Source organism: Oncorhynchus nerka, linkage group LG2, assembly GCF_034236695.1.
Source record: "Oncorhynchus nerka isolate Pitt River linkage group LG2, Oner_Uvic_2.0, whole genome shotgun sequence".
In the NCBI taxonomy this organism is placed as follows: domain Eukaryota; kingdom Metazoa; phylum Chordata; class Actinopteri; order Salmoniformes; family Salmonidae; genus Oncorhynchus; species Oncorhynchus nerka.
This window is the reverse complement of record NC_088397.1, coordinates 98,512,236-98,536,623: the sequence shown is the minus strand read 5'-3', so window position 1 is coordinate 98,536,623 and position 24,388 is coordinate 98,512,236. Positions and strand designations below refer to the sequence as shown.

The 24,388-nt window shown below is 48.5% G+C and overlaps 1 protein-coding gene across 1 annotated transcript in view; it reads left to right on the top strand.

Moving 5' to 3' along the window:
- flnbl (filamin B, like) overlaps positions 1–24,388 on the top strand; it is a 106,132-nt gene that overhangs the window by 69,806 nt on the left and 11,938 nt on the right. The window contains exons 24-38 of the mRNA XM_029646657.2: positions 58–218; positions 1,240–1,407; positions 3,285–3,408; positions 4,685–4,838; positions 7,436–7,625; positions 8,742–8,989; positions 9,679–9,762; positions 11,507–11,609; positions 13,114–13,254; positions 14,402–14,530; positions 14,708–14,881; positions 18,362–18,517; positions 19,697–19,900; positions 21,082–21,234; positions 22,842–22,964. Of these exons, the coding sequence (XP_029502517.2) occupies positions 58–218; positions 1,240–1,407; positions 3,285–3,408; positions 4,685–4,838; positions 7,436–7,625; positions 8,742–8,989; positions 9,679–9,762; positions 11,507–11,609; positions 13,114–13,254; positions 14,402–14,530; positions 14,708–14,881; positions 18,362–18,517; positions 19,697–19,900; positions 21,082–21,234; positions 22,842–22,964 (2,312 nt within the window). The remainder of the gene's footprint in view (positions 1–57; positions 219–1,239; positions 1,408–3,284; positions 3,409–4,684; positions 4,839–7,435; positions 7,626–8,741; positions 8,990–9,678; positions 9,763–11,506; positions 11,610–13,113; positions 13,255–14,401; positions 14,531–14,707; positions 14,882–18,361; positions 18,518–19,696; positions 19,901–21,081; positions 21,235–22,841; positions 22,965–24,388) is intronic.

The following is a 24,388-nucleotide window of genomic DNA, read 5'->3' as shown; positions in this document are numbered from 1 at the left end:
TTCCCAGAGGGGCAGGTATCGGAGGCCTTCTGCTCTAATCCTGTGTGTTTTTCCCAGAGGGGCAGGTATCGGAGGCCTGGGCATCACAGTCGAGGGCCCATCGGAGTCTAAGATGTCCTGTAAAGACAATAAGGACGGCAGCTGTAACGTAGAGTACATCCCATTCGTCCCAGGCCTGTACGACGTTAACATCACGTATGGAGGAAAACACATCCCAGGTAACGAGACTCTACTACAGGGTTTCCCTAATGGCCCCCCCCCCCCCCCCCCCTGGGTGAACATGTGGTTGTTGTCCTAGCACTGCATGGCTGACTCAAATAACCCACTCATCAAGCTCAAATAACCCACTCATCAAGCTCAAATAACCCACTCATCAAGCTCAAATAACCCACTCATCAAGCTCTGTGTTTGAGACTATGCTGCAGAGTTAAAGATTGGTGTGTGTGTGCAGGTGGGTTTTGGCAGGGTGATGTCGTTGTGTTTGTATGTGTATGTTTTGTGTTTTCAATCAAATAATTACCAAAACATTTTATCAGCTGTGTAGTGCTAGTGTAACCAATGTGAAATGGCTAGCTAGTTAGCGGTGGTTCACGCTAATGGCGTTTCAATCGGTGACGTTACTCTTGGAAATAGTTGTTCCGTCTTTGCTCTGCATGGGCCGCGGCTTTTGTGGTGCGATGGGTAACGATGCTTCGTGGGTGGCTGTTGTGTGCGGAGGGTCCCTGGTTCGAGCCCAGGTTGGGGCGAGGACAGGGACTGAAGCTATACTGTTACACTAGGTCAAAGCCATAATGTGAACCTGGGGGGGTTGGGGGAACCTGGGGGGGTTGGTAATGCAGGAGGTCCATGAAATTAGATTGAACAAAAAAAGGGGTGGGATACTGAACCAAAAATGTAATTGCTTGTCGACAACGTGGTCATAGGCTTGGGAAAAAGCGAGTGCCGCTGGCATTTCACCTGATAAGACCAGATTTTAACATTATTTTAACTAAAATATAATGGGGTTCCCGGTTTTCCTGGGCAGGGGGTTCCCTGGGTTGCTGGTTTTTCCGGCAACTGTCTGTTATCCTGTAGAACCACGGATACTCCAGTCTGTCCACCTGCCAGTTGGTTCAAGGTACCAGTGAAGGTTCTATTTGGTGCCCGGAGTTTCACCTTAACATTGATTTTCTTTTCTGGTTTAGGAATAACTCCAAGCCCAGCTGTTAGTGTATCTAACTCCCTCTCTCTGTCCATCAGGCAGTCCATTCAAGGTACCAGTGAAGGACATGGTTGACCCCAGCAAGGTGAAGATCTCTGGACCCGGCGTGAGCTCAGGTGTCCGCGCCAATATCCCACAATCCTTTACTGTGGACTGCAGCAAGGCTGGGGTGGCTCCGCTGTCTGTAGCCGTCACCGCACCAAAAGGTGAGGTTTTGATTCAGTGTGTGTGGTGGCCCCTCTCTCTGTGGCTGTCACAGCACCCCAAATGTCAGACTGGGTTAGTTTTATTTCTGTTAGTTGTAAGAGGCGACGGGGAATTTACCCAGAGAGACTTGTGGCGACTACAGCAACTTTACCCAGAGAGACTTGTGGCGACGACAGCAACACATTTGCATGCGGCAGAGAATTGTTCTGCTGTTTTAAAGCTAATTTCCAGCAATTCTACACCTTTTCTACACTTCTTATGAAGTCGTACTCAGGGGTGTGAATACTTACACTTGGACTTTTATTTAATTTGTATTTCACCTTTATTTAACCAGGTTGTTCAGAACAAGTTCTCATTTACAACTGTGAAACGTATGTGGACACCTGCTTGTCGAACATCTCATTGCAAAATCATGGGCATTAACATGGAGTTGGTCCCCCCTTAGCTGCTATAACAGCCTCCACTCTTCTGGGAAGGCTTTCCACTAGATGTTGGAACATTGCTGCTATAACAGCCTCCACTCTTCTGGGAAGGCTTTCCACTAGATGTTGGAACATTGCTGCTATAACAGCCTCCACTCTTCTGGGAAGGCTTTCCACTAGATGTTGGAACATTGCTGCTATAACAGCCTCCACTCTTCTGGGAAGGCTTTCCACTAGATGTTGGAACATTGCTGCTATAACAGCCTCCACTCTTCTGGGAAGGCTTTCCACTAGATGTTGGAACATTGCTGCTATAACAGCCTCCACTCTTATGGGAAGGCTTTCCACTAGATGTTGGAACATTGCTGCTATAACAGCCTCCACTCTTCTGGGAAGGCTTTCCACTAGATGTTGGAACATTGCTGCTATAACAGCTTCCACTCTTCTGGGAAGGCTTTCCACTAGATGTTGGAACATTGCTGCTATAACAACCTCCTCTCTTCTGGGAAGGCTTTCCACTAGATGTTGGAACATTGCTGCAGGTCGGGCACTGATTTTGAGTGGTTAGGTCTGGCTTGCTGTCGGCGTGCCAATTCATGGGATTGAGGTTTTGGTTCTTCCACACCGATACAGATCTCTGCAAACTATTTCTGTATGGGGCCTCGCTTTGTGCTTGGAGGTATTGTCATGCTGAAACTGGAAAGGGTCTTCCCCAAAGTTGGAAGCACAGAATTGTCTAGAATATCATTGTATAATGTAGTTTTAAGATTTCCTAGACCATTATTCTTCCGCCACCGAACTTTAGTTGGCACTCATTCAGTGAGGTCGTTCTCCTGCCACCCGCCAAACCCAGATTCGGCCGTCGAACTGCCAAATGGTGACACATGATTCATCACTCCAGAGAACACGTTTCCACTGCTCCAGAGTCCAATGGCCACAAGCTTTACCCCCGTCCAGCCGACGCTTGGCATTGCGCATGGCGATCTTAGGCTTGTGTGCGGCTGCGTCAGCCATGATGCTCCCGGCGAACAGTTCTTGTGCTGACGTTGCTTCCAGAGGCAGTTTGGAACTCGGTAGTGAGTGTTACAACCGAGGACAGGCGATTTTTATACCCACTACACTTCAGCACTGGCCCGTCCCGTTCTGTGAGCTTGTGTGGCCTACTACTTCGTCACGAACTGACTTGTTTGGTAAGGTGACATCCTAGGACAGTGACACGTTTAGACCTTTCTATTCCCAATGTTCTCCGTTTTACACACCTGTCAGCAACGGTTGAGGCTAAAATAGCCGAATCGACTCATTTGAACGGGTGTCCACATACTTTTGTATTTATTTTATGTCTAATTCAATACAACTTTTTTTGTGTTCAATACCAATATTTTCCATTTCCGGTACGATTAAGGTCTGTACTGTCCTGATGTCAGGTGTGTGTGTGTGTGTGTGTGTGTTCTCAGGTGTGGCTGAGCCGGTGGAGGTGACTAACAACGGAGATGGAACACACACTGTAGCCTACACCCCTTCAGTGGAGGGACCCTACTCTGTAGTGGTCAAGTACGCTGACGAGGAGATCACACGCAGGTAACTCACTGATCTTGACTCTGTTACATCGAGTACAGTGTGTTTTTCAGATGGTTGTCTGTCAATTCTTTAGCCACAGGTATTACAGCAGATAAACCCATTTTTATTGTGATCACACTGTGATCCCAGAGTTTTCCCTCTGAAATGTCTAGGAAAATCAAATGGGCAGTTAACATTTTTTCTTAAAAAGAATCTTTAAACTTCACGTGAGTAATATTCCTCGACTACTAAGGTTCAGTATGTTGGAACAGAGACCGATTTTTAGTTGCTGTACTTCCGAGAACACAAACGCATCTTTCATCGTGTCACCAGACAGAACCGTGCCCTAGGCCTATCAGTATAGGCAGGTCAGTCACCAGACAGAACCATGCCCTAGGCCTATCAGTATAGGCAGGTCAGTCACCGGACAGGCAGAACCATGCACTAGGCCTATCAGTATAGGCAGGTCAGTCACCGGACAGGCAGAACCGTGCACTAGACCTATCAGTATAGGCAGGTCTATCAGTATAGGCAGGTCAGTCACCGGACAGGCAGAACCGTGCACTAGGCCTATCAGTATAGGCAGGTCAGTCACCGGACAGGCAGAACCGTGCACTAGGCCTATCAGTATAGGCAGGTCAGTCACCGGACAGGCAGAACCGTGCACTAGGCCTATCAGTATAGGCAGGTCAGTCACCAGACAGAACCGTGCCCTAGGCCTATCAGTATAGGCAGGTCAGTCACCAGACAGAACCGCGCCCTAGGCCTATCAGTATAGGGCAGGTCAGTCACCAGCAGAACTAGGCCTATCAGTATAGGCAGGTCAGTCACCAGACAGAACAGGTCAGTCACCAGACAGAACCGTGCCCTAGGCCTATCAGTATAGGCAGGTCAGTCACCAGACAGAACCGTGCCCTAGGCCTATCAGTATAGGCAGGTCAGTCACCAGACAGAACCGTGCCCTAGGCCTATCAGTATAGGCAGGTCAGTCACCGGACAGAACCGTGCCCTAGGCCTATCAGTATAGGCAGGTCAGTCACCGGACAGAACCGTGCCCTAGGCCTATCAGTATAGGCAGGTCAGTCACCGGACAGAACCGTGCCCTAGGCCTATCAGTATAGGCAGGTCAGTCACCGGACAGGCAGGTCAGTCACCGGACAGAACCGTTTCTTCAATTTAGGTATTTTTTTAAATGAAAGTTAACGGTCCCCTGTTAAATGTTTACACCTTAATTCTAGACCCTACCTGTGACGCCCTTCTAGATTCCTCCAGTTTTATTGTTTACTTCCTTGTCCAGTCCCTTCAAGCTGCGAGTGCTGCCTACCCATGATGCCAGTAAGGTGGTGGCTAGTGGTCCAGGTCTAACCACCGGAGTGCCAGCCAGCTTTCCAGTGGAGTTCACCATCGATGCCAAGGACGCAGGAGAGGGACAACTATCCGTCCAGATCACAGTGAGTTCACCTGAGGGTTGTATTGTGGTTCGCAAAGCAGGCTGGACTTTCGAGAAACCTATAACGGCTAGTGTCTAGGTGGTGGTCGGGGGGGGGCAGCCAGACGGCGGTTGTCGGGGGGTCAGTCCCGGGAACCCTCCCTTTAACAGGTAACTGTACAGAACCGGCCAGTAGCACTGGCAGGTCAGTCATGGATGGTACCTATCAGTATAGGTCAGTGGACAGAACCGGCCCTAGGCAGTAGCACTGCTCTATGGATGGTCCCGGCCTAACTGTAGACAGGCAGTAGCACTGCTCTTCATGGATGGTCCCCTGTTAAATGTTTAGACTGTCAGTAGCACTGCTCTATGGATGGTCTAGTGGTCCAGGTCTAACCACCGGAGTGCCAGCCAGCTTTCCAGTGGAGTTCACCATCGATGCCAAGGACGCAGGAGAGGGACAACTATCCGTCCAGATCACAGTGAGTTCACCTGAGGGTTGTATTGTGGTTCGCAAAGCAGGCTGGACTTTCGAGAAACCTTTAACGGCTGTGTCTAGGTGGTGGTCTCGGGGTAACTGTAGACTCAGTAGCACTGCTCTATGGATGGTCCCGGTAACTGTAGACGGTCAGTAGCACTGCTCTATGGATGGTCCCGGTAACTGTAGACGGTCAGTAGCACTGCTCTATGGATGGTCCCGGTAACTGTAGACTGTCAGTAGCACTGCTCTATGGATGGTCCCGGTAACTGTAGACGGTCAGTAGCACTGCTCTATGGATGGTCCCGGTAACTGTAGACGGTCAGTAGCACTGCTCTATGGATGGTCCCGGTAACTGTAGACGGTCAGTAGCACTGCTCTATGGATGGTCCCGGTAACTGTAGACGGTCAGTAGCACTGCTCTATGGATGGTCCCGGTAACTGTCAGTAGCACTGGGATGGTCAGTAGCACTGCTCTATGGATGGTCCCGGTAACTGTAGATGGTCAGTAGCACTGCTCTATGGATGGTCCCGTAACTGTAGACGGTCAGTAGCACTGCTCTATGGATGGTCCCGGTAACTGTAGACGGTCAGTAGCACTGCTCTATGGATGGTCCCGGTAACTGTAGACGGTCAGTAGCACTGCTCTATGGATGGTCCCGGTAATTGTAGACGGTCAGTAGCACTGCTCTATGGATGGTCCCGGTAACTGTAGACGGTCAGTAACCGGTCCCGGTAACCCTCCCTTTTACAGCCTGGTAAATATTTAGTAAATCAACACTAAATATGTAGGAACAATTTAGTCTTTAACACGAGAACCAAAGAAGGAAGTAGGAAGGAAGTACTACGTACTTAGTAGTAACATATGTAAATACATGTAGCTTATTACTATGTGAATGTGTAGTAACGTCAGTCTCTTTAAAGAGTAATACCTAAAACACCAACATCCTCTTGGTCTTCTCTCCCGTTCTACTTTACCTTGTAGTTTCCTGTATGTTCGTACTGAACGGGACTGTAGGGGGGGGGGAAAGTGTCGTCTTTTCACACAGAATGTACAAAAAAATAAAGGGAACACTTAAACATATTTTAATGAGAATATTTAATTCATTCAGATCTAGGATGTGTTATTTTAGTGTTCCCTTTATTTATTTTTGAGCAGTGTAGTTACTTGTGAGGGACCACTGCCCCATGTCCTTGTCCTACCAACAGATTGTTCTGCATAACAACGTCCTATCACATGATTTTTTTTTTCTCAGCCAATTGGCAGAAGAACACATTACACAACACACCCCATGCCAGGACTCCAGACAAAACATTTTCCTCAGTTTAACCAGTGACACAAACTGTTCCCCCCCCCCAGTTGGTGCCACCTGATTATGATTTTGGTTGAAACAATTTCTTTCTGCGGCAAAACAAAAACCAGTTATTTGCTTTCGACTAATACACTCTTTTAAATAAAATATCTTTCCAAGAACGAGTGATTCAAGATATTGATGTGCCGACCTAATGAATTGTGGGTTATTTTGGGGGGCTAATTGACCACACGAGGAAGTGAGAACTCAAAACACATTAGCTAGATTGCTAACACTAAATATAATACGCACTGCCAGTAGTCATGTAGTAAACTAACAGGAAATATAATACGCACTGCCAGTAGTCATGTAGTAAACTAACAGGAAGTATAGTACTCGCTGCCAGTAGTCATGTAGTAAACTAACAGGAAGTATAGTACTCGCTGCCAGTAGTCATGTAGTAAACTAACAGGAAGTATTGTACTAACAGTAAATGTAATGTCCTCATTAGTTATAGCCTGCCACCCTATGCACTTGACATGGCCAATTGTGCGCCTCATATATACATATATATATATATATACACGCCATATCAAATATCTTGATTGTAAAATAGTTGCTAGTGAGCTTAATATTAAGATGACAAATAATGAATTACTGGGTGGGTTAGGGAGTTTTTCCTAGCCACCGTGCTTCTACACCTGCATTGCTTGCTGTTTGGGGGTTTTTAGGCTGGGTTTCTGTCCAGCACTTTGAGACATCAGCTGATGTAAGAAGGGCTATATAGATACATTTGATTTGTTAAGCAGGATCACGTGTATAATAGGTCTAAAACATTGTTTTTCTCAGGACCAAGATGGGAAGCCGAAAAGGGTTGGTATCCAGGACAACCGTGACGGGACCTATCTGGTGTCGTACGTACCTGACAAGGTGGGGCGGTACACCATCGTGATCAAGTACGGAGGAGATGAGATCCCTGCCTCGCCCTACCGGGTCAGAGCCACGTCCTCAGGAGACGCCAGCAAATGCACCGTCACAGGTGAGGGAGTCGTCGGTGTGCTTTGGAATATACTGTTGTCATGGGTGTCCGACATATGACCTGCATTCTGGACCTCAAGCTCATCCAATCACGGAGCACTGCAAATTTACATTTTTTTTAATTTGCTAGTTTTTGGCGGAAAGGAAACTGTTAACTACAGACTTCTTTGGGCTCAAACGTGGAAACACAGTGGTCGGTCTGTAGTCCTAGCACCGGTGTGGAGGTAATGTGTCGTTACACACGCGTCCTTCCAGACTGATAGGATATACTTTCCTCTCCCGGGGGGGGTATATACTTTCCTCTCCCGGGGGGAATATACTTTCCTCCCTCTCCCGGGGGGGATATACTTTCCTCTCCCGGGGAGAATATACTTTCCTCTCCCGGGGGGGATATACTTTCCCTCTCCCGGGGGGGATATACTTTCCTCTCCCGGGGGGGGATATACTTTCCTCTCCCGGGGGGGGGGATATACTTTCCTCCCCGGGGGGGGATATACTTTCCTCTCCCGGGGGGGGATATACTTTTCTCCCGGGGGGATATACTTTCCCTCTCCCGGGGGGGATATACTTTCCTCTCCCGGGGGGGGATATACTTTCCTCTCCCGGGGGGGATGATATACTTTCCTCTCCCGGGGGGATGATATACTTTCCTCTCCCGGGGGATGATATACTTTCCTCTCCGGGGGGAAATATACTTTCCTCTCCCGGGGGGAAATATACTTTCCTCTCCCGGGGGGGGATATACTTTCCTCTCCCGGGGAAATATACTTTCCTCTCCCGGGGGGATATACTTTCCTCTCCCGGGGGGGATATACTTTCCTCTCCGGGGGGGGATATACTTTCCTCTCCCGGGGGAAATATACTTTCCTCTCCCGGGGGGGTATATACTTTCCTCTCCCGGGGGGGGATATACTTTCCTCTCCCGGGGGAGGGAGATGTATCGTGGACAAAAGGTTTTGCTGCTGCCACATAAATACAGAATCAAATGGAGACAATGCACATTAGAATAACATCCTACACGCCTCTCGCCACAATTATAACAGCCTGGTGTTCATCTGAGCTTTTAAGTTACGGTTTTCTTCTCCACACTTCTCTTTCTATCTGTTATTCCTACCAGGTCCTGGTATCGCCCCCGTCATCGCGGTCGGGGAAGAGGTGGGCTTTGTGGTGAACGCTAAGGCAGCTGGGAAGGGGAAGGTGACGTGTATCGTGGTGACGCCGGATGGGACCGAGGTGGAGGCTGATGTCATCCAGAACGAGGACGGAACATTCGATATCTTCTACACCGCCCCGACCCCCGGGAACTATGTCATATACGTACGATTTGGAGGGGAGAACGTCCCCAAGAGCCCCTTCAAAGTCATGGTGAGATGCAGGGTGGTGGAACTCTACTGTTGGGTGAGATGCAGGGTAGTGGAACTCTACTGTTGGGTGAGATGCAGGGTGGTGGAACTCTACTGTTGAGGGGCGGGTGCAGGGTGGTGGAACTACTGTTGGGGGCGGATGCAGGGTGGTGGAACTCTACTGTTGGGGGCGGATGCAGGGTGGTGGAACTGATGCTGGGGGCGGGTGCAGGGTGGTGGAACTCTACTGTTGGGGGCGGATGCAGGGTGGTGGAACTACTATTGGGGGCGGATGCAGGGTGGTGGAACTCTACTGTTGGGGGGCGGAGAGATGCAGGGTGGTGGAACTCTACTGTTGGGGGCGGAGAGATGCAGGGTAGTGGAACTCTACTGTTGGGGGCGGAGAGATGCAGGGTAGTGGAATGATGCTGCCGGGAGATGCAGGGTAGTGGAACTCTACTGTTGGGGGGGGGAGAGATGCAGGGTAGTGGAATGATGCTGCCGGGGGATGCAGGGTCGTGGAACTCTACTGTTGGGGGGGAGAGATGCAGGGTAGTGGAATGTATGCTCTAATATGTTATGAAAATGCATCTCTGTATCTTTGTCTGATCCTGTGCAGACATTTTGGATCCTGTTTCAGTTGTGATGGTGATAAGATCATGTCTTTTTAGATTGTGTGTGTGAAACCTGACATGGTTGTGATTTCCCCAGGCGACTGATGAGGATCCAATGATGCAGCAACAGTCAGCCAATCAGCAGTCAGCTGCTCCTGGAGCCGCCGGATTCCAGCCCTGGGTACAGAGTAGAGAAACACCTCTATCCATCTCCCTTCCTTCCTTCCTTCCTTCCTTCCAGCCCTGGGTACAGAGTAGAGAAACACCTCTATCCATCTCTCTTCCTTCCTTCCTTCCAGCCCTGGGTACAGAGTAGAGAAACACCTCTATCCATCTCTCTTCCTTCCTTCCAGCCCTGGGTACAGAGTAGAGAAACACCTCTATCCATCTCTCTTCCTTCCTTCCTTCCTTCCAGCCCTGGGTACAGAGTAGAGAAACACCTCTATCCATCTCTCTTCCTTCCTTCCAGCCCTGGGTACAGAGTAGAGAAACACCTCTATCCAGCTCCCTTCCTTCCTTCCAGCCCTGGGTACAGAGAAACACCTCTATCCATCCTTCTGTCACACCCATCCTGAACTGCACCTCAAGGAGATTCCTCCATGCCTCCCTTCCTCCCTCTGGCTGTCCCTGCGCCTCTGAATTATCTCTGATCCCTGACACTGAATGATCACCCTCCCTCTCATGGTGTCCTTCTCTCCCTCCATGCCTCCCTCCCTCTCTCACGGTGTCCTTCTCTCCCTCCATGCCTCTCTCCCTCTCTCACGGTGTCCTTCTCTCCCTCCCTCTCTCACGGTGTCCTTCTCTCCCTCCCTCTCTCATGCCTCTCTCCCTCTCTCACGGTGTCCTTCTCTCCCTCCATGCCTCTCTCACGGTGTCCTTCTCTCCCTCCATGCCTCTCTCTCGGTGTCCTTCTCTCCCTCCATGCCTCTCTCACGGTGTCCTTCTCTCCCTCCCTCCCTCTCTCACGGTGTCCTCTCCTCCAACTTCATAAATGTCACTGAATGACTCTATATTCTCTCCCATCATATTTATAGGAAATGGCTGTTCATGTGTAATGGCTGACTATTTCTTTGGGCTAATATTCTACCGCTCTCTGATCGTACACTGGAGAAACGGGTGTCCCATGCCATGTTAGTTCCATTGCGTTATCTTGTCTCCATCCTGTCCTCGTTGTCAGTCAGCGCCCCCCCAACCGTGGCACCATGCCAGACCCATTACAGTGGAAACACGGGACGCCTCTCTCCTGTTCCTACCACAATAGGAATGGGTGGGATCACACACATATTCCTCGACTACTAAGGTTCAGTATGTTGGAACAGAGAGCGATTTTTACTTGCTGTTCCTCCGAGAACACAAACACATCTTTCATCGTGTATAGTCAGGTCAGTCACCGGACAGAACCGTGCCCTAGGCCTGACTATCGAGGGTATATCAAAAGCTGAATTTGGCAAAGTCTTGGCTTGCAATGTCTATCAAAATGCATCTTCTGTCCTCTACTCATCCTCTTCTCTTCCCTGCTCATCTACTATATATTACCACGGTTACAGGTATTTGGGTTTCTCTTCCTCGCTCTTCCCAGGAGTTCTGAGAGCTGTTTTTCCAGGTATCTGTTATCTCTCTCTCCACCCATCCCTCCTTCCTTTACTCCATGCACCCCTGTACTCCTGCAAGAGGCACCGAACGGAACCGGTCTGCCCTGATGGCTTGTATCCGAATCCCTGCCTACCTGATTTTTCTCTTACCTCTGCTTTTACTACAGGACAACTCAGGCAGAATGAGATTGTAAATGGTAGAAATACAGTGGAGATGTCACTCTTCCTGTTTTGACAGATCTCCTACCAAAGACATATCAGTCACGTTTTTAAAGATCACCCTCTCCCCCTTGTTTCCCTCTCCCCTCCCCCTTGTTTCCCTCTCCCCTCCAGGTCACAGACGGGTCCTATAACCCAGCCAACCGTATGAACGGAACCGGTTTCAGGCCCTTCGACATGGTCATTCCTTTCGCCTTCCGCAAGGGAGAGATCACAGGTGAGATTCTGAACAATAACTATGTAACTTCCTGTTGAGGGAGAGATCACAGGTGAGACACAGACCACTGCAGTAACAGATCAAGGGCCATATCATAGGTGAGTCATTGACAGGCATATCTTTCCAGTAAGATCGGATGGAGAGGAGGCCTGTCTCATCATTAACCTCTCTGGGATATTCGGGACGGTAGCGTCCCACTCAACAGCCAGTGAAAGTGCAGAGCGCCAAATTCAAAACAAATCTTAAAATTCCTCAAGCATACAAGTGTTTTACACCATTTTAAAGACAAAGTTCTTGTAAATCCAGCCACAGTGTCCGATTTCAAATAGGCTTTACAGCGAAAGCACCACAAACGATTGTTTGGTCACCACCAAGTCACAGAAAAACACAGCCATTTGTCGATAAAGACAAGTATTATGCATGGCATTTTAGATGAACTTCTCCTTAATGCAACCGCTGTGTCAGATTTCAAAAAAGCTTTACGGAAAAAGCAAACCATGCAATAATCTGAGTACAGCGCTCAGACAATAAAACAGCCCCAAAAATATCTGCCATGTTGTGGAGTCAACAGAGGTCAGAAATAGCATTATAAATATTCACTTACATTTGATCTTCATCAGAATGCACTCCCAGGAATCCCTGTTCCACAATAATTGTTTGATTTGTTCGATATAGTCCCTCATTTATGTCCAAATACCTCCTTGATGTTCGTGCGTTTTAATACACAATCCAAAATCACGATGTGCCGGCGAGTCCATGCGGAAAGTTCAGAAAGTTATATTACAGTTCGTAGAAACTTGTCAAACTAAGTATCGAATCAATCTTTAGGATGTTTTTATCATACATCTTCAATAATGTTCCAACCGGACAATTCCTTTTGTCTGTATGAAAGCAATGGAACGAGGGGTAACTTTCACATGAACGCTCGTCACGAGCTCATGGGACTCTGTCAGACACCTGGCTCAAACAGCCCTTATGAGCCCCCACTTCACAGTAGAAGCATCAAACAAGGTTCTAAAGACTGTTGACGTCTAGTGGAAGCCTTAGGAAGTGCAATATGACCAATATCCCACTATCTTCGATAGGGCGCGAGTTTAAAAACTACAAACCTCAGATTTCCCACTTCCTGGTTGGATTTTCTCAGGTTTTTGCCTGCCATATGAGTTCTGTTATACTCACAGACATCATTCAAACAGTTTTAAAACCTGTGTTTTCTATCCAAATATGCATATTCTAGTTTTTATTGCTGAGTAGCAGGCAGTTTACTCTTGGCACCTTATTCATCCAAGCTATTCATTACTGCCCCCCCAGTCTCAAAGAAGTTAAATAAACTAATTGGAATGAGAAGCTTCTTGGCACAGTGACCTGTCTATTTGTAGGGCAGTGTGGAGTGACCTGTCTATTTGTAGGGCAGTGTGGAGTGACCTGTCTATTTGTAGGGCAGTGTGGAGTGACCTGTCTATTTGTAGGGCAGTGTAACTCTTCTCCTACGTTCTCTCTCTAGGTGAGGTCCACATGCCGTCGGGGAAGACTGCTCAGCCTGAGATCATGGACAACAAGGACGGGACAGTCACAGTGAAGTTTGCCCCCACTGAGGCCGGTCTACACGAGATGCACATCAAGTACAACGGAACGCACATTCCAGGTCAGAGCACACCACACGCACGGACACACAACGTGCACGGACACACAACGTGCACAAACTACGAGCACGGAGAAACCACGTGCACTTTCAGGTGTTTACTTGTTTGTTTTGCTGGTCGAATAGCAGGCTGGAACAAAGGCAAATATCTCCAACGCAGGAACAGATCTCTCACACACCACACAGGGCACAGAGGAGTGATGAATATCCTGTCAGGATTCCTGTGTGTTGACGTCATGAACAGGACATACCAGGGAGAGGCGGAGGGAGGGGGGAGAGGCGGAGGGAGGGGGAGAGGCGGAGGGAGGGGGAGAGGCGGGGGGAAGAAGAGAATCGCTCAGTTGTAAAGATCCTCCTTTCTGCGATATTCTGTTTTAAGCTCAGACCCGTTGAGATGATGCTTGATAGTTGGTGAAAGACCACTCTTGGGGATATCAGGAGAATGTGTCGATCCCTCCCTGGGACCCTTGGAGGGCTACTGTGGGGGTACGGTGTGAGGAATGGAGGGTTAGTGTGGGGGTACAGTGTGAGGAATGGAGGGTTAGTGTGGGGTACGGTGTGAGGAATGGAGGGCTACTGTGGGGGGTACGGTGTGAGGAATGGAGGGCTAGTGTGGGGGTACGGTGTGAGGAATGGAGGGCTACTGTGGGGGTACGGTGTGAGGAATGGAGGGTTACTGTGGGGTACGGTGTGAGGAATGGAGGGGGCTAGTGTGGGGGTACGGTGTGAGGAATGGAGGGCTACTGTGGGGGTACGGTGTGAGGAATGGAGGGTTAGTGTGGGGGTACGGTGTGAGGAATGGAGGGTTACTGTGGGGGTACGGTGTGAGGAATGGAGGGCTACTGTGGGGGTACGGTGTGAGGAACGGAGGGCTACTGTGGGGGTACGGTGTGAGGAATGGAGGGTTAGTGTGGGGGGTACGGTGGGGATCGACACCTGATCTCTGCTGTCCAACCTGGATGGATATTTGTTGTTATGCAGACGAGAGCTCTGCATCAGCGTACTATGAGTTTTGATGCTCAGACTCAGTACTCGTAGACTACCACCACGTGTTATAGGACCAGGAGTTGTTCTGTCTGATCAAGGACAACTCCTAGCCCTACGTAGTGTTTATCGTCTCAGGTTGATGACGTTGTCGTTGTCTCTTCAGAGTCTCCTCTGCAGTTCTATGTGAACAACGCCAACAGTGCCAATGTGACTGCCTCCGGTCCCGGTCTGGTCTACGGCGTCGCCAACAAGACCGCCATGTTCACCATCTACACAGAGGACGCTGCCGAGGGTACGTACAGAGTAGTTTGCTCTGAGGTGGGAATTGAAATGCGTAGGATAGCAGAGACTTTCATGTTTTACTGTAAATGATGACTAGTCTGGTAGATGCCGTGGCTGTCCGGAACATTCTTATGAAGTGTTAGAGGAACCATCTGATCCCCATTGACTGTTTCTGACTGGTCTCCAGGAGGTTTGGACTTGGCCATCGAGGGTCCTTCCAAGGCAGATATCACCTGTGTGGATAATAAAGATGGTACCTGCACAGTGACCTACCTTCCTGTTCTCCCTGGAGACTACCATATCCTGGTCAGATACAACGACAAGCACATCGCTGGCAGCCCCTTCAACGCTAGGATCACCGGTAAGACACACACACACACACACAACGCTAGGATCACCGGTAAGACACACACACACACACACAACGCTAGGATCACCGGTAAGACACACACACACACAACGCTAGGATCACCGGTAAGACACACACACACACACACAACGCTAGGATCACCGGTAAGACACACACACACACAACGCTAGGATCACCGGTAAGACACACACACACACAACGCTAGGATCACCGGTAAGACACACACACACACAACGCTAGGATCACCGGTAAGACACACACACACACAACGCTAGGATCACCGGTAAGACACACACACACACACACACACGCTAGGATCACCGGTAAGACACACACACACACAACGCTAGGATCACCGGTAAGACACACACACACACAACGCTAGGATCACCGGTAAGACACACACACACACACAACGCTAGGATCACCGGTAAGACACACACACACACACAACGCTAGGATCACCGGTAAGACACACACACACACACACAACGCTAGGATCACCGGTAAGACACACACACACACACACAACGCTAGGATCACCGGTAAGACACACACACACAACGCTAGGATCACCGGTAAGACACACACACACACACAACGCTAGGATCACCGGTAAGACACACACACACACACAACGCTAGGATCACCACACACACACACAAGACACACACACACACACAACGCTAGGATCACCGGTAAGACACACACACACACACACACAACGCTAGGATCACCGGTAAGACACACACACACAACGCTAGGATCACCGGTAAGACACACACACACACACACGCACACAACGCTAGGATCACCGGTAAGACACACACACACACACACGCACACAACGCTAGGATCACCGGTAAGACACACACACACACACACAACGCTAGGATCACCGGTAAGACACACGCACACAACGCTAGGATCACCGGTAAGACACACACACACACACACACACACACAACGCTAGGATCATAACACACTTTCTTGCTCTCTCTCTCTCCTAGCCTTATTACAACATACCGGTGCCCTGCAATGAAAAGACTAACGGTACACTCACACTCTCTGAGAGAAAAGCACATGGTCAGTGGCTCAGCTTGTGGTATGCCGCGGTACTGCACGTTGGCGTGCATGACGTCATCGTTGCCGTTAATGCTTGTTTGGCCACTAGAGGGCGTCTTTGAGAAGTTGTTTTTAAAGACTAGGAGCTGTAGGTTTGACAGTCTTGCTTCTCTGTTGCTGTTTTGAGCAGGACTTATTGGCATACCGGCCTCTTTCAATATACAGTATGTCATGTTATCCATGTCTTTAAATACCGTCAAACATTTTTGTTATTAAACGAAATAACAAAAGGAGCCTTGAAGAATAATAGAAATGAATAAATCGTAACTTGTCGGTTGAAGTCGTTGAATTCACAAATGCGTTTGACTGTTTGTAATATTGGCTGTACTAGGACTTTAAAATATTTTGTTTAGAACAGACTAATGGGGTTGATTCTAATTTGTTTGTAAATTATTTGTTTATTTATCTAAAATTAAATAGATTCATATTATGGTGTTTCTTTTCCAAGAAAGAGAGGCTACTGTCAAATGCTTTTATGTCGGCCTGTGTTTCTCTTAGAAGATGGAGCAGTACAACGTGACTGGTCAGGACTAGGCCAAGGTTACTAAGTGACGAGCAAAATGATCCTAACATTTCCACACCCTAGTTCTAGTCTAACCAATACCCAAACAGATATTCAGTGAAAATACTAAATCAGATTTATCAAGACCAGTCTCCATGCTCGTCTCAGAGCAGTGTGTAACGGACCAGTCTCCATGCTCGTCTCAGAGCAGTGTGTAACGGACCAGTCTCCATGCTCGTCTCAGAGCAGTGTGTAACGGACCAGTCTCCATGCTCGTCTCAGAGCAGTGTGTAACGGACCAGTCTCCATGCTCGTCTCAGAGCAGTGTGTAACGGACCAGTCTCCATGCTCGTCTCAGAGCAGTGTGAAACGGACCAGTCTCCACGCTCGTCTCAGAGCAGTGTGAAACGGACCAGTCTCCACGCTCGTCTCAGAGCAGTGTGAACGGACCAGTCTCACGCTCGTCTCAGAGCAGTGTGAAACGGACCAGTCTCCACGCTCGTCTCAGAGCAGTGTGAAACGGACCAGTCTCCACGCTCGTCTCAGAGCAGTGTGAAACGGACCAGTCTCCACGCTCGTCTCAGAGCAGTGTGAAACGGACCAGTCTCCACGCTCGTCTCAGAGCAGTGTGAAACGGACCAGTCTCCACGCTCGTCTCAGAGCAGTGTGAAACGGACCAGTCTCCACGCTCGTCTCAGAGCAGTGTGAAACGGACCAGTCTCCACGCTCGTCTCAGAGCAGTGTGAAACGGACCAGTCTCCACGCTCGTCTCAGAGCAGTGTGAAACGGACCAGTCTCCACGCTCGTCTCAGAGCAGTGTGAAACGGACCAGTCTCCACGCTCGTCTCAGAGCAGTGTGAAACGGACCAGTCTCCACGCTCGTCTCAGAGCAGTGTGAAACGGACCAGTCTCCACGCTCGTCTCAGAGCAGTGTGAAACGGACCAGTCTCCACGCTCGTCTCAGAGCAGTGTGAAACGGACCAGTCTCCACGCTCGTCTCAGAGCAGTGTGAAACGGACCAGTCTCCACGCTCGTCTCAGAGCAGTGTGAAACGGACCAGTCTCCACGCTCGTCTCAGAGCAGTGTGAAACGGACCAGTCTCCACGCTCGTCTCAGAGCAGTGTGAAACGGACCAGTCTCACGCTCGTCTCAGAGCAGTGTGAAACGGACCAGTCTCCACGCTCGTCTCAGAGCAGTGTGAAACGGACCAGTCTCCACGCTCGTCTCAGAGCAGTGTGAAACGGACCAGTCTCCACGCTCGTCTCAGAGCAGTGTGAAACGGACCAGTCCCCACGCTCGTCTCAGAGCAGTGTGAAACGGACCAGTCCCCACGCTCGACCACACGTGGGTAGGCTATTCCTTCAAATCCTATTTGAACATTGGATAACTTTGGGAGTTTCAGTAAGCAACCATTTGCCTTCAATTGCATTAGCCTACTTTATTCCAATATTTCTGCCGTTCAGTGATTTATTCCCGCAGTAAATCGTTATGGATCCATCCAGATGAGGTTAGAAACCAGATGGGTGACGTGACTCGCACACATCATTTAATAGGTTTAAAGTCCCTAAACTCATCAAGAACCCGTCGAGTGGTTGGCTTCTTTTGTATTCCAATGTATTGGACAGACTGCTAAACCAGTGTTGTGTTTACAGTGCACTTTCACTCCATTCTGACTCTCTACCAATGACACCAGATCTTTATTTATATTCACTTTTTAACGTTCTGCCAGTAAATGTAATCAATAAAACACCTATTCCTGACCTGAAGTGTTTCTGTAAGTCTCATCCTGAATGGTCAATGTGACTGCCTCTAACTCACTAACCCCTGTCTGTGTCTCTTCGCAGAGGAGAAACGTTGTTCCCAGTTGAAGTTGGGTTCTGCAGCTGACTTCTCCCTGGACATTACAGAAACTGACCTGTCTCTACTTACCGCCAGCATCAAAGCCCCCTCTGGCCGCGACGAACCCTGTCTGCTCAAGAGACAGCCCAACAACCACATCGGTAAGACCTGACCCTAACCCGACAACCACATCGGTAAGACCTGACCTTAACCCGACAACCACATCGGTAAGACCTGACCTTAACCCGACAACCACATCGGTAAGACCTGACCCTAGCCCGACAACCACATCGGTAAGACCTGACCCTAACCCGACAACCACATCGGTAAGACCTGACCCTAACCCGACAACCACATCGGTAAGACCTGACCCTAACCCGACAACCACATCGGTAAGACCTGACCCTAACCCGACAACCACATCGGTAAGACCTGACCTTAACCCGAAACCCGCCGGTAAGACAGCCCGCCCGACAACCACGTCGGTACGACCTGACCCCAGCCCGACAACCACGTCGGTACGACCTGACCCTAACCCCAGCCCGACAACCACGTCGGTAAGACCTGACCCCCTAGCCCGACAACCACTTCGGTAAGACCTGACCCCAGCCCGACAACCACTTCGGTAAGACCTGACCCTAACCCCAGCCCGACAACCATCCATCTTGTAAAGCATGTCTGCTCCCCCTGGGGCATGTCTGCTCCCCCTGGGGCAGGGCTGCTCCCCCTGGGGCAGGGCTGTGTGTCCTGTGAATCAGCTTAAACCTGTACAGTCTTGATTATTATTCTTCAGCGGTAAACAAATGTGTGGAATAACTGTTCGCCTGCCGCGATGTGACAATAGCGCTCCCTATACTTTCAATGCATTTTTACACCGAAGGTGGGTGAACTGTTGGTCTGTTTACCCACTGATTCAACTGACTGAAGGGCTGGGAGTTTTCTTGAGGAATTACATTTGTTTGGCAAGGGATTATCGAGACAGGTGATGTATGTGATGGTATATACCATGTATGAGTAGGGTCACTTACAGGTGACTGCACTGGTATGTATTTATGTCTGACCTATAATAAATTAATCTATGTCTAGATTAAAATAGCTTAGCAGGGCCTCTAACTCTCTCTCCCTGCCCCTCTTTCTGTCCCATCTACCCTCCCATCTACCCTTCCCTTTCTTCCCCCTGTCTTTCTCCCATTCCCTTCTACTTTTCTGTCTCCCCCCTTTTCTCTCTCCCCTGCCCCTCTTTCTGTCCCATCTACCCTTCCCCTTTTCTGTCTCTCCCCCCCTTCTCTCTCCCTGCCCCTTTCTTTCTACCTCTCCCCAGGTATTGTCTTCATCCCCAGGTATTTCCTTCATCCCGAGGGAGGTTGGGGAGCACGTGGTGAGCATCAAGAAGAATGGCTGCCATGTTCCCAACAGCCCCATCACAATCATGGTTGTGCAATCTGAGATCGGCGATGCCTCCAAGGTCAAGGTGTACGGACAGGGGCTGGTCGAGGGACACACCTTCGACGTGTCTGACTTTGTGGTCGACACACGAGAAGCAGGTGAGTGTCTTGAATAGTACCCTAGAACTGGTTCTAGGCATTACAACGGCCCAGGGTCACCCCGCCAAACTCTGTTACTACTACCCCCTCCACCTAAAATAATGAGTCTCCTATTGGAATGGTTGCTTTAAGAGGCCATGGGGGTTGATTTTGGAATTAGTGTCACTAATTAGTCTCTCGTTCTTACGGGCCTGGTTCCTGGTTCTCCTTGCCTGGTTCTCCAATTCCTGGGTCTCCGGGCCTGGGATCCTGGGTCTCCGGGCCTGGGTTCCAGCGTTTCTGTTCCCCGTTATTGATTCTCACACCTTAACACACACTTCACACATGGTCTCTGGCGGCGTCTCAGGTTCCGTTAATGGTAGATAACAACATAAGTGAGAGAATTTAAGTTTCAGCCAAAACCTCTACAGTGTGATTAGGACCTAGGATGTTGTAGAGTCAGTGGGTGTGTCCCAAATGGAACCCTATTCCCTATTGGCCCTGGTTAAAAAGTAGTGAACAGGCTGTGGTTTGGGACACAGTCGTTGTGATTGGGTAGAATAGTAGGGCCTCCAATCAGACTGGGTATGGACCAGGCCTACAGATATACAGGAAGAGAATGAACCATAACCCCATTATTTAACCTTTAACACTGTATTACGGCAAACTCAAAACTATTATTTCTGGAAACCAGAGATGTGATTGTGTTATTAAGTTTAGTCTTCGTTGGCTGTATAATGTGAATGTGATAATATGTGGCTTTTACGTCTGGATTTGTCAGTCCATGTCCAGCGTCATGGTTGGATAGAAATCATCTTTTGATTTGGTCAAATGGTCCCAATGGTTTCCTAAACAGACACAACTGCTGAATGCATTTAAAGAAAATGTTTTTCAACCTTTTTATTTAACTAAAGTCTGAACAAATTATTATTTACAATGATGGCCTACAGCGGCCAAACCCGGACGATGCTGGGCCATTTGTACACCGTCCTATGGGACTCCCAATCACGGCCGGTTGTGATACGGCCCGGGAATCGAACCGTGGTCTAAGGCACTGCATCGCAACCGCTGCGCCACTTGGCAACACATTGCTCAGTCTCACTCCCAGAACTGTGTCTGACTGGTATTGTTGTCCCCTAGGCTACAGGGGTCTGATCCTGTCTATCCAGGGTCTGACTGTTGTCTACTCTGTTGTCACCCAGGTTATGGGGGTCTGGCCCTATCTGTTGAGGGACCCAGTAAGGTGGACATCCAGACCCAGGACGTGGAGGATGGGACATGTGTCGTCTCCTACTGCCCGTCAGAACCAGGCTCTTACATCGTCTCCGTACGCTTCGCTGACCAACACGTGCCAGGTGAGTCTACGTACAGCTCTGTTATTGTACCAAAAGGATCAGGGTCAACGAGGAGGATCCTACCAATCAGGTTTGAGTAGTTAACGAGGTAACTTTGGGGTTCGACTCGGGATAACTTGTCATAGGAATGTGGCTCACCTTTTAGCCAGGTACATTTCTATGACGATGAATCCTTTAGCACTAACCTGCTCTGCGGCAGGCTAACTCAATGGGGGGACGGCTGGCTAGACCATACTATTTACCACTACAAACTGATGCTGGCCCTAAGACGGCACTCTACCAGCTGTATACGACCATAAAGCAAACAGGAAAACGCTCATCCAGAGGTGGCGCTCCTAGTGGCCGGTGATATTAATGCGGGGAAACTCAAATCCGTTTCACCTCATTTCTACCAGCATGTTAAATGTGCAACCAGAGGGAGAACAAACTCTATTTCCGCCTTTACTCCACACACAGAGACTCGTAAAAAGCTGCAAATCTGACCGTAACTCTCCTCCTGATTCCCGCTTACAAGCAAAAACTCAAACGGGAAGTACCAGTGACCTACTTAATAATGAAGTGGTCCAATGAAGTGGTCCAATGAAGTGGTCCAATGAAGTGGTCCAATGAAGTGGTCCAATGAAGTGGTCCAATGAAGTGGTCCAATGAAGTGGTCCAATGAAGTGGTCCAATGAAGTGGTCCAATGAAGTGGTCCAATGAAGTGAATGCTAATCTGCAGGACTGTTTCCCTAACAGACTGGGGTATGTTCTGGAATAATCCGATGTCATTAAGGAGTTAATGACATCAGTCATCGGCTTCTTTAACTACGTTGACAAAATCGTCCCCACAGTCGACCGTATGTATACAAAGGGTAACCCAGCCGCGAGCTGCCCAGTGACACGAGCAGATGAGCTAAATGCCTTCAATTCTCATCCATCTACACACAATTCCCCATAATGACAAAGCAAAGACGGGTTTTTAGAATTGTTTGCACATTTTATTAAAAATAAATCTGATTTACATAAATATTCAGACCCTTTACTCAGTACTTTGGGTAAGCACCTTTGGCAGCGAATACGGCTTTGAGTCTTATTGGGTATGACGCTACAAGCTTGGCACACCTGTATTTCTAGAATGCCCTTCGAACCAATTAGAACCAAGTATTCAACAACTCTGTGGTATTAGAGTTAAATATAACTCTACTAGATTACTGCCTGGTCTCCATCCTGGTACTTCTAAAAGCCTGGTTTCTACCACAGCCTTCTGGATTTGTGACAACTTCCTCTTTTTTTGATTTGGGAACAAATGAAAACGTGGCTCAGACTAGCCCGTGGATTGATGTTTCGGCGTTCGACTAGCCACGTGCAACATGGGCGGACGAACAATATCCACCATCGTTGTACGGTTGAAGCCAGAGCTGGAACGTGAAGAACTGAAGCTAGTTCGCTTTAGAAAACCCTGAGTAGATGTAACTTGCTACGTAACTAAGATGCCCATCTGGTGTTGCAGCAGAGCTTGTAGTTGTGAATTATCTAATTTTTAAAATGGTATAATGTTAATTTGATTAATTTCTTCTAAAATGAAGTGATCGTGACCCTTGACCCTGCTATGTGTTCGTCGCCACAGGTAGCCCGTTCTCGGTGAAGGTGACCGGTGAGGGCCGTATCAGAGAGAGCATCACCAGGAGACAGAAGGCTGCTTCCATAGCCACTGTCGGTAGTGTCTGTGACCTCAACCTCAAGATACCAGGTAAGAACACCTATAGAATGTATTATCAACCTGTGTATGTATTTATATATATATATTTTTTTATTTTTATTTATTTATATATATTACCAGCCTGTGTATAACCTATATATATATATATATATTACAAGCCTGTATATAACACACATAATAAATTACCACCCTGAAATGTTTTAATATTGAAAGTTGGGGGTATTAGCAGTTTTATGTAACCTTTCACACTGAATTGTTTAGTTATAACAGGCCTTTAATTTGTTACATTCACTGACCGGCAAGATATATTTTATATTAAACAATTTCAGTGACATTTGGTCCACAAGTTATTCATTTCTTATGTTCGGACCAGTTTGCTAGTCGCCCCGCCCCTCTGTACGTTCGCCCCGCCCCTCTGTACCTTCGCCCCGGCCCTCTGTACCTTCGCCCCTCAATTGACTCTGGGAAGAGTATTCGATTCAGGTATGAATGAGTACAGATGTGTGCCGAAAGTACGTTTCTGAAATGGGGCATTCTATCTGGGGGGCCATAGATTGGAATTTGACAGACATATATTTTTCCATCTATTGATGTTGAGACAAGTATTCTTTGTAATTTTAAAGGTTTAAATTAACATAATTTGCAAAGCTGATTTAAGTTTACTGTGTATGTTGACGACAAAGCTTGTTGGCTGTTCAGCCTCATGCCGAGGTAGCAAGGACTTTGTCCAAAGTTTGTCTGCTATAACTGAAACCACATGGACAGAAATATTAGGGTATGTCTACAAGTACACACACTACTTCTAATCTCCCCATAGTACAGTAGAAAGAAACGTCTCTTGTGGAGTTTATTTCTGAAACACACAGACCTCTGGGAAACCGTGTCTTGTTCAGAAGACGTGTCACTTGGCAGCCAAGTTAGAACAGCTCATCGAGTGCCTGCCAGCTCCCTCTGTTCCCTCTCTAATTGTGGCTCTGAGGCCACACGCCCATCCATGTTTGTATAGGCCATGCCGATGGAGGGTTGGCCAACGCTGTAGAATGAGTATTGGACTGTAGAGGATTTACTGTTGGCTATACCAAGGAAGTACGATGGGCTGGATGAGGCCCGTTCACTGGAGCGGTGTGCTGATGTCATACTCTGGGTGTGGACTGAACCAACAGTGTTATTTTGGGGTGGGGGGTTACTGGGTTCCCTGTACTACTGATGTCCCTATTCTACATGGGTTCTGAGGTTTCTTTATCCTACTTTGCTATTTCATCTACTTTTGTATTTCCTGTTTTCCTGTTGCCATTTCCTGTACCCGGGCCTCTCTCTTTCCAGCCCTGATTTCTCTATCCCTATCCCTGTTTCTCCCTATCCCTGTTTCTCCCTCTCCCTGTTTCTCCCTCTCCCTGTTTCTCCCTCTCCCTGTTTCTCTCTCCCTGTTTCTCTCTCCCTGTTTCTCTCTCCCT